We start from the raw sequence: 10,334 nt of genomic DNA, 5'->3' as shown, positions 1-10,334 counted from the left end.
TAATGAAACTGCATTTTTCTGGTATCTGCAATTTATGAAGCTACTCTACACACGGATACGGTGAAAATACGGCAAACGGAATAATGCAGGATGCTAGCTATCTCGTACTGCATAGCCGTGCCTCATACATCACTATCTGAAGCATCCGGTATTACTCTCATACGCCGTGAGCACGCAATATCCTGCCAGGTTACAACTAAGTAAATATTATCGAATGTTTCCGCGAGGCAATTAAAGATTGAAGTTGATCGAAGGCAATCATTTGCCCATCATTAAGTAATTTCTCAATGTACGAGATTGTACAAGATGTATCAAAGGTTACAACATGTAATTAGTATAATCATGAATGACTAATACTCATTGACATACATAAAATAATATATTGATCTCTTGTTGTCGTTTATTAAGGAATTTTTTAATGCATTAGTATTCTGAGTATTTAAGCTTAAATACTATTATTTCTCACTTATTTTGAAATTTTTTTATTATCAAATGAAGAAAACATTCGCAATAAGCATTCAATAATATATTATATCATATACTATCATCTATATAAATTGAAAAAATCTTACATGATAACGCAGTGGTCCTGGTCCTTTGATATTCTCTTTCTTTTCACGTGGAGCGTAGCATATCACGCCGTTCTTTACGTTCTTTGATATATCTCCCCTGAGATCGTAGTAGGATGGACCTATGCACGCACAGTAATAATGAAAAAGCTTCCTCGCCGATTTCTTTGTTATCTACTTCGCTTTATACCTGGTACATGGAAATCGATGCCTTTTGATATCACCGGAAACCGACTGGCGCGTGAGCCGAAGGGTGGAGCTAATCGTCGACAAAGGAAATCGCATCTATCACGATTAGTTTTGAAGGCTGATAAAGCTTCATAAGCACCTGGATCCGGTACATCACTCTATCAAAATTGAACGATAAAGAATCCTTAATTTATAGGAAATAAATGGTGCTCGATTATGCTATTATGCTGCGATTGAAATAAAATCCACATAGAAGATATTTTTATATTTCGAGCTATATGAATTTTGCTCGGTGAGATCAGAGGAGTGGAAGGTAATCAGGAAAACTCCGCTTTCCTTCTTTGTAATTTAATCATTTAGGATGGACAACAGACACAAATCTAAGCGCCGATGTTTCCGGCCATCTGCAATTCGCGCTATAGAGACAGAGACACCAGGCAGGGATTGGCTCGAATTTCCGGCTCAGCGAGCCGGAAGTGATTTCTCTGGGCAACATCGGCCACGCGCTTCTGCGTGGAAATGACCTGCAGAGCACAGCAAAACGTCATTTCCGGCAGGCAGTCACCACTCTTCCCTACGTTATGTAAATTTGAGCTTCCTTAAAATGGCATGCCACAATTCTCCGCAACAAAAAACGTCAAAAGAAGGAGTCAATTGATGCTGCTTCTATCGCGAAGCGAAAAGCATTGATTCATTTATTTAGCAGGAAACTAACGCGACTAATTGATTACCGCTAGTTAATTTATCAATCGATACACCAATAGATGTGTCGCCTGCAGACTGTGCTCACAGTTTTGTAACGTTTCGATTGTTAAGTGAGACGCCGGCTAATGGAAACTACACGAACTTGAATATAGCGGAATCAGTGGCAAGTCGTTCGGCACTGACGATTCTATCCTGGCCTATCTACTGGCTGCGGTATCGAATCTCGTCCCGACGCTCTCGATTAACGGCCAGATTGGATCCTAGTCTCGAATCGCCCCGGGTACAGATGCATCGGTTCGATCCGCTGCCATTAATTTCGTCTCCAGCTCTCCTGATTACCTTGCGCTTCTAGGATTACTCGGGTCCACCTAGCCCAACGGATTCTCGAACAAGCCGAAAGAATCTTCGGACGTTCGGTCTGACCACAGACTTATTGTGACTACTAGTTTAAGTTTCTTATCGCGTCGTAAGCCGGGCAAAGGCAATTACGATCGCGTTCTTTATTGAAGTCATCAATAATTAATTAATTGATTACGATAATGCATAGAATATAATATGACGTATTTCTCCCTGTTATTTATTTTATGGTAATAATAGAAATTTAGTATATTATTGTTCTTAGTCCGTCTTTTATTTTTAGTTATTTCATATTATACATAGAAAAAATTGTTTTATTTTTTAGAAACACATCAAAATTTTTTAATTATCAAGCATCTTTTATATCTTTTGCAGTTTATAGAATTCTAACCTTTTACGATATGATAATTACACTAAAAATTATTTATTTCTATTAATTATATATATATATAATATATTACTTAGAATAGTAGAAAAATTTATCTAGTTAAAATATTAATTTACAATTAGATAAAATTTTTATTACAATATCAGGCTTTTATGGTGGTGCTGACATCTTTCAGCAAATAGAGCTTGTATATGTAAGCACTTTTGTGTTTCTACAATATATCGATTGAGTTATACAAAAAAAAAAAATAATAATAATAATAATAACTGCATACAAAACTAAAAAGAATTTTTTCTTAACAAAGTAATAATCAATACTAAGCATTTGCTCATAAAAATAAAAATTTATAATAATTTTGAATGAACAATTTAACTAAAAAAACATGTATTTTATTATGTATAACATTTTTATAATACTTACATGTTTGTAAATTTTGGAGAATCTATCCACTCTTGACTTAAAAACCGCATGATATACAGGGAATTTTTTCTCATCTACTTTTTCGTATTCATCGTAACATAACATTTGTTCATCTTCGTCACTTATCAATCTCAGCATTTGATAAAAGTTTTGATAATTAATCGTTTTTCTATAATAATCTTTAAAACGTCTTTTAGACTCAAAAGCCAAATTTCCAACATCCGTGTGATAATCCGCAGGTCCTGTAATATCAATTTACGCAATTTTATTATAAACTTAACGTGCGTTTAATATTTGTTTACATAATATATACCTGGAGTTACTGTGTCATCGACTTTTTTAAATCGGGTATTGAAAGCGCCGAAAGGTGCGGCAAGAATAGAACTGTAACAAATTTGTTCATTTGCGATTTCATATGTCCCCGGTCCAGGTGTCTCTGATTCAATATCCTTCTCAAATCTCTTAAACAAATAATTAAAAATAAATCATAATTACACACAATAAATAGAAATCATATATTCTAAACAAACATACCTTTGCAGTTTGATTAAAAGGTGGTGGCTCCACTTTATAAGGATTACACTTACACGAGATATATTTGTACTTATCAAACACGCTTTTCGGTGGACCGTAACGATTAGGAGCTGGAAAGTTCTTTTCGGGAAAAACAAATTTTTATAAGATGATTTAAGACAGAAACAAAGGTAGTTTCCCGGATTTTCGCGAAAGAACCAGTGGGAAAGTTACAAAGCGTGCTCTTAAAATTACTTGGCGTAATTTTTGCTGGTACAAAGCTTCCAAGAAACGCGGCTGCTTAACGGTGGCTCTTTTCGCTTCCCTAGTTTTCTCGTCGTGGATTTGGGCGGGACTTTTCTTTGTTTCATGCTCGTAGTTCCCGGGACCCGGGGTCACGGAAGTCCGTTCGTCATCTCTACCCTTCATTCTGCTCCAAAAGTTTCCTTTGTACTTCAGAGTAGTAAAGTTTGTCTCCTGCGGTATAAATAATCGTTCGCGAGATCTTTTATGGAAAGAAAGCACAGTTTTTTTATTACCCCTCGATGAATATCGTAAAAATCGGTTGGTTCATGCTTGATGACCGGATTTTTTACTAATACGCCGCGTTCATCATAGATATATCCGTCGACATCATGTTTCGAAGGGACAGAAGGGCCTGTTAGTATAATCGATCGTGGAGGGCGAATCAACCATAGCTACAGATATAATAGACAAAAAGAAACGACTGAAAAAGAGATATTTAATTGTACACAATATTAAATATTAAATACATTTGCATAAAAATGTTATAAATTTTTAAGCGACAAAACAATCAATGAGATTTGTAACATTATATCATATAGCATTAGTAATATAATATAAAATTTTTAATCACACAGCGAAGCATTTTACATGTTAGCAGAAAAATACTTTACTTTGCCAGCAGGGCCTCGCCAAGTACCCAGATGGGATCTTGTTTTTTGAGGCGATTCCTGAAATGAATCATCTGGCAAACTGTACCTTGTTGTTGGTTCTTCATACACCTTTTCTTTAAATCTAACATCGGTGTAATCGATACTAACGCCGCCCTGTAAATTATTGAATCTCAAAGGATGTTGGATTTACATATCTCGATGGCAAGCGTGTGGAAGAATTGCAAATAAATGAAGCATGAATAGGGAAAATGCACGTTCTGGTATATGTTTTTGCGGCGCCTCTATATTGTACGAGCCAGGTCCTGGAAACTTATGCGCGTCTTTTGGTATGCCGAGTGTCTGTCTGCTGGTTCCGCTCAAAAATGGATAAGCATTGTCTGTGGAACATGGTCATGTAAAAGTGTACACAGCGCATGAGAATGCAAATTTAACGGAAAAACACATGGATATTGTACATTATGAGTTACCCAGATCTCGAGGTGGCTTTGATATATCCGATACATCGTAAGTTCCGGGCCCTATTTGATCACAGGTCGACGTAGTTCGTTTTACGAATTTTTCTACTCTGTCAAACGCCATGCGTCAGCTTTAGCGTACACAATTGAAAAGAAAAAATTTAAAGCAAGCTTGACTTATAACCTAAATTTAAAAATAAAAGCACACTTGAAAAGCAGCGACTGAGCGACAAAAAACAACTTAGAATCACACTTTTTTATAATTGTCAGCTTTAATATAATAATAATATTTGTTACATCTGCTATATATAATTGTATAGTGTTTCGAATTTATGTATTTAATTATAAAAAAATAATATTTGTTTTGTAATTGCTTTTTACAATAACTTAATATCTAGTAATAATTAAAAAATTGATATGTCTTATATATCTAATGTTTGAAAATGTAGGCAATGACATTTACAAAAAAAATATATTTTAATAAATATGTTTAGTATTTTAAAGTTTAATAAAATATCAAGTAGTTTAAGAGTTGTGTGATTGAAATTTGTACTTTAATATTATTTTTTTTATATTATTAGGCTTTTTATAAGTACTAGAACAATACAGGCGCGCGCTGCGCTCGCGCACTTATTATAATCATTTAATAATTATCAAATCTAAATATTTTAATAAATTTTTTTTATTTTAAATAACCGTCAAAATAACCTTTGCTCTCAATCTATTAAACTATCAGAATAATCGCGATAACCAATCAGCGTCGTGGAAAAGCATCAACAATACTTTCGATACATTCAAATATCGATCTTTCAGGCCTTTTTTAAGAGTAGATCAAGTGATTCTTATAAGGTGATTATGAGGTATAGACTTATTAATTATTAAATTATTAAATATGATAATATCATTATTATAATTATTAAATATTACGTCAGAAAATGTGTAATACAAATAATTTCGATAAAATTTATATATTTTTATTTAACATAGCATATTGATATATAGTATGTGTACATAACGAGACTAAACAAAATACAGATTATTGGATTCTATTCTATCATCGTGTTGCGATGTTTTTGGCACGTACCATCTCAATACCTTACATTATTAAATAACTTGAGTATTGAATTTTTTTTTTGATGATAATACATTATAATGCAAGATAATATCTGAAATATCACAAATATATTACCAAAAACAATATTAAAAAAAAGAAACATAAAGAAAACATACCTTACTACAATTATATAAAATTGTATTTTAAAATTTATTTTTCCAGATACTAATTTTACTGTAGTTAATCCTTTAGCTGTCTCACAAAAACAATAATAATTAATAAACCTCATAATCAGCCGATAAGGATCCTGATTAAATAAAAGTAAGATTGTAATAGAGCAACTCGATCGGCTCTCGATAGGGGCATTGCGTTACCAAACATCTCAGGTCCCGATCGGGTGTACTCATTAGGACCCGATCACTAAGTAAGAACTTGCCTGATCAGTTCCTTATCGGGGCCTTATTGATATTTTTATTCGAGTCCCGATTGAATGTACTCATCAAAACCCGATCACTAAGTAAGGCCTTGCCTGATCAGTTCCTTATCGGCAACTTATTAATATCTTCACTCAGGACCCAAGTGGTAACTATTACCAAATATTTAGTAACAATTACCATATCATTTAATAACTATTGCCAAATATTAGATAATTATTACCAAATATTTAGTAACTATTACCAAATATTTGGTAACTATTACCAAATCATTTAGTAATTATTACATAAAATTTAGTGAATATTACGAATGATATGGTAATAGTTACCAAATGATTAGGTATTAATTACTAAATATTTGGTAATAGTTACTAAATATTTGGAAATAGTTACTAAACGATTTGGTAATAGTTACCAAATATTTGGTAACAATTAACGAATATTTTAATAACTATTAACAAATCATTTGGTAATAGTACTAAATATTTGGTAATAGTTACTAAACGCTTTGGTAATAGTTACCAAATATTTGGTAATAATTATCAAATATTTTGTAATAGTTGCTAAATGATTAGGTAAAAGTTATAGTAATTATTACTGAATTAATTCGTCCTCATTACCAAATATTTGGAAATAATTACTAAATCTTGTCGTCCTTATTACCAAATATTTGGTAATAATTACTAAATCTTGTCGTCCTCATTACCAAATATTTGGTAATGGAAAACGAAATTTTCGAGTCGTCATTACCAAATATTTGGTAATGGGAAACGAAATTTTCGAGTCGTCATTACCAAATATTTCGTACTGGAAAACGAAATTTTCGAGTCGTCATTACCAAATATTTGGTAATGGAAAACGAAATTTTCGAGTCGTCATTACCAAATATTTGGTAATGGAAAACGAAATTTTCGAGTCGTCATTACCAAATATTTGAAAATAATTACTAAATCTTGTCGTCCTTATTACCAAATATTTGGTAATAATTACTAAATCTTGTCGTCCTCATTACCAAATATTTGGTAATAATTACTAAATCTTATCGTCCTCATTACCAAATATTTGGTAATGGAAAACGAAATTTTCGAGTCGTCATTACCAAATTTTTGGTAATGGGAAACGAAATTTTCGAGTCGTCATTACCAAATATTTCGTACTGGAAAACGAAATTTTCGAGTCGTCATTACCAAATATTTGGTAATGGAAAGCGAAATTTTCGAGTCGTCATTACCAAATATTTGGTAATGGAAAACGAAATTTTCGAGACGTCATTACCAAATATTTGGTAATGGAAAACGAAGTTTTCGAGTCGTCATTACCAAATATTTGATAATAATTACTAAATCTTGTCGTCCTCATTACCAAATATTTGGTAATAATTACTAAATCTTGTCGTCCTCATTACTAAATATTTGGTAATAATTACTAAATTTTGTCGTCCTCATTACCAAATATTTGGTAATAATTACTAAATCTTGTCGTCCTTATTACCAAATATTTGGTAATAATTACTAAATTTTGTCGTCCTCATTTTCAAATATTTGGTAATAATTACTAAATCTTGTCGTCTTCATTACCAAATATTTGGTAATAATTACTAAATCTTGTCGTCCTTATTACCAAATATTTGGTAATAATTACTAAATCTTTTCGCCCTCGTTGACAAATATTTGGTAATAATTCTAAATCTTTTCGCCCTTATTACCAAATATTTGGTAATAATTACTAAATCTTTTCGCCTTCATTACCAAATATTTGGTAATAATTACTAAATTTTTTTGCCCTCATTACCAAATATTTGGTAATAATTACTAAATTTTTTCGCCCTTATTATCAAATATTTGGTAATATTTACTAAATCATTTTTTTCCGACTTATCAAATATTTGGTAATTACTTAAGTACTTAATTCTAATAAATATTTACTTGATTTTAATAAACATTTACTTTATTCTAATAAATATTTACTTTATTTTAATAAATATTTACTTAATCTTAATAAATATTTACTTGATTTTAATAAATATTTATTTGATGCTAATAATTATTTATAACTTGTTTTTGATAAATATTTAATTAAATCAAAAAAATAATTTACTTGAATAAAAAATATAATTATTTTATTCAAGTAAATATTTACTTGGAATTAAAAAAATCATTTACTTGAATCCACGCTTAAAAAAGGCATGAAAGATCGATACTCGAATGTATCGGAAGTATTGTTGATGCTTTTCCGCAACTCTGATTGGTTATCGCGATTATTCTGATAGTTTGATAGATTGAGAGCGAAGGTTATTTTGACTGTTATTTAAAATAAAAAAAATTTATTAAAATATTTATATTTTTTAATTATTGAATTATAATTATAAGTGCGCGCGCGTAGCGCGCGCTTGTATTGTTCTAGTATGTTATAAATTTCCTATCTTAAAAAAGGCATTTTATTGACTTTTGAAGCCTCTTTTCGTTGCCATGCGACGATTATCGATCGGTTTATCTGTCCCGAAGTACGCATTGATGATTTTGTTTATTATTGATTGATGTTGTCATCACAACGTTTGCGTTGAATCAAAAAATGAAAAAAATTATTTACTTGAATCAAATAAATATTTACTTGGATCAAGGAGGAAAGAAAAGAAAAAAAGTCGCGCGTGTAACACACGCATGTATGGCTTAGTATCATTTAAAAATTTTAATAAGATACCGCGTCTTTAAAAAGATCCCGCGCGTAGCAAGCGCGCGAAATTAATCACGTGATTGACCGAGCATACATTAATTTAGCAACTGTGAATCAGCGCGCTTCACGTAATATGATCGAACTGAAATTGCTGCACGTTCCCGCGTCTTTTTATGCGCGTCCCGCGTCTGTTTCGGCCGTTTCGCGTACGAAGGAGTATCAAAAATACCGAATCTGGCAACAAATAATCGTCTTCCTGTATTAATTGTTCTCTCCGTGATTACGAGTAATGTGTCGTCCGATCGTATTCGGTGTCTATTGCTTTACATTTTATTGCGTACATTTCTAACATACTTATTTTGTATATTTTGCAGTATTCGTTCCTTCGATGAGCGTCGCTAGTGTCATTCAGCGTTCGGAGTATCGAGCATCATCAAGCATCATCATCCAAAGAAGCAAAAAGGGATCTCGATGGATTAATCAGATTATCTTGCTAGCCCATGATGTTTGAAGCAGTTAGTGCTCGCGTTCGCGATAATGGCTGAGTATTCCATGAAATTTTTACTCCGGTTAAAATCACATCGCGTGTCGGAAGTGAATCTACGGGCGATCGTTTTAGTAAATTAATCTACTCGATTAAACGCGTTTTCCGATGGAAGTGATTCGTGCTTCATTACATCACCGACTGCGAAAAATAGCATTTATGCGCATTCGTATTATTTGTGAGTGTCAAGTGAGTGAATGTATCAAGCAGTGTAATTATATCATGAACATTCAAGAACATCGAGCAGCATTGCAAAACTTCGAGGATTGATGTGAAGAAGTCCAGAAAAAGGTAAATGCTAGACGTCCACGGTGAAAGTGGACTGCCGATGTAAGTATATCATGTTTATACGCCATTTACTGTCTGATTGCGAATTTTTTCTTTGCTCAATTTTATGTCGCACATCTTCTCAAATTATTTGAAATTATGAAATAATTATTAATAATGATTTTTTCACGTATGATATATGATATACATAATGCAATTTTGACCATTATCTAATTATGCACTTTATCTAACTATGAACAATATGAAAATGTTTAACAATATTGCCATTATATTGGAGATTACACGATTATATTTGAAACTATATTTTGCAACTATTTTTTAAAAATAATTTATGAGTAGTCGATAATATTGCGTGCTGTTGCACCACTAGAGTGCGTTATCGGTCGGGACAATAACACGACGTTTCTAGAAACGTCGAGTTGCGTGGTGTCGTTGTGTCAAGCATCAAAGTTTCGTTACTGTTGCTACCAGTGCTATCGTTATACGTTGCTATACAGCGTAAGAATTATTGCGGCCTTTTTGTCGTAAAGTGAATTGTGGATATTGAAAAACAATGACGAAGAAAGAAGACCGTTTTGATGTTATGTTGATGGCTATGGCATGTGAACATGAAGGCGGTGTTCAGGACGTAAGTTTTGTTTTCTTGTTGAGGTTAAGTCACGCGATAAGATATTTGTATTTCACGTTGTGTTTAATTGTTTGTTGTCTAGTTTTTGGACACTATCTTCAGTTTTCTAGCGAGAAAAACAGATTTTTATACCGGAGGTGGTGAAGGAGCAGCTGAAAAGGTAAGATTGTCATTTTTTGTGTCTGCTGCTTTCCAAAAAG

General features: G+C 32.4%; 2 protein-coding genes across 2 annotated transcripts in view; one reads left to right on the top strand and one right to left on the bottom strand.

Annotated features, from left to right (window-relative positions):
- Positions 1 to 380: 380 nt before the first annotated feature.
- On the bottom strand, positions 381 to 5,533 carry LOC105676231 (sperm-tail PG-rich repeat-containing protein 2-like). The gene is made up of 8 exons (XM_067351332.1): positions 4,059 to 5,533; positions 3,681 to 3,839; positions 3,397 to 3,618; positions 3,163 to 3,282; positions 2,942 to 3,089; positions 2,629 to 2,870; positions 760 to 916; positions 381 to 691 (listed from the first exon to the last, which is right to left on the bottom strand). The coding sequence occupies exons 3-8, from the start codon at positions 3,568 to 3,570 to the stop codon at positions 549 to 551; spliced, it is 984 nt and encodes a 327-aa protein (XP_067207433.1). The 5' UTR covers positions 3,571 to 3,618; positions 3,681 to 3,839; positions 4,059 to 5,533; the 3' UTR covers positions 381 to 548.
- Positions 5,534 to 9,916: 4,383 nt separating this feature from the next.
- The window catches only part of nudC (nuclear distribution C, dynein complex regulator), a 75,843-nt gene continuing 75,425 nt past the window's right edge, over positions 9,917 to 10,334 (top strand). Inside the window, exons 1-2 of the mRNA XM_012374238.2 lie at positions 9,917 to 10,134; positions 10,217 to 10,294. Coding sequence (XP_012229661.1) covers positions 10,060 to 10,134; positions 10,217 to 10,294 — 153 coding nt within the window. The 5' untranslated portion in view covers positions 9,917 to 10,059. The remainder of the gene's footprint in view (positions 10,135 to 10,216; positions 10,295 to 10,334) is intronic.

Source organism: Linepithema humile, chromosome 3 (genome assembly GCF_040581485.1).
Source record: "Linepithema humile isolate Giens D197 chromosome 3, Lhum_UNIL_v1.0, whole genome shotgun sequence".
Lineage (NCBI taxonomy): Eukaryota > Metazoa > Arthropoda > Insecta > Hymenoptera > Formicidae > Linepithema > Linepithema humile.
This window is presented reverse-complemented; position numbering and strand designations above follow the sequence as displayed.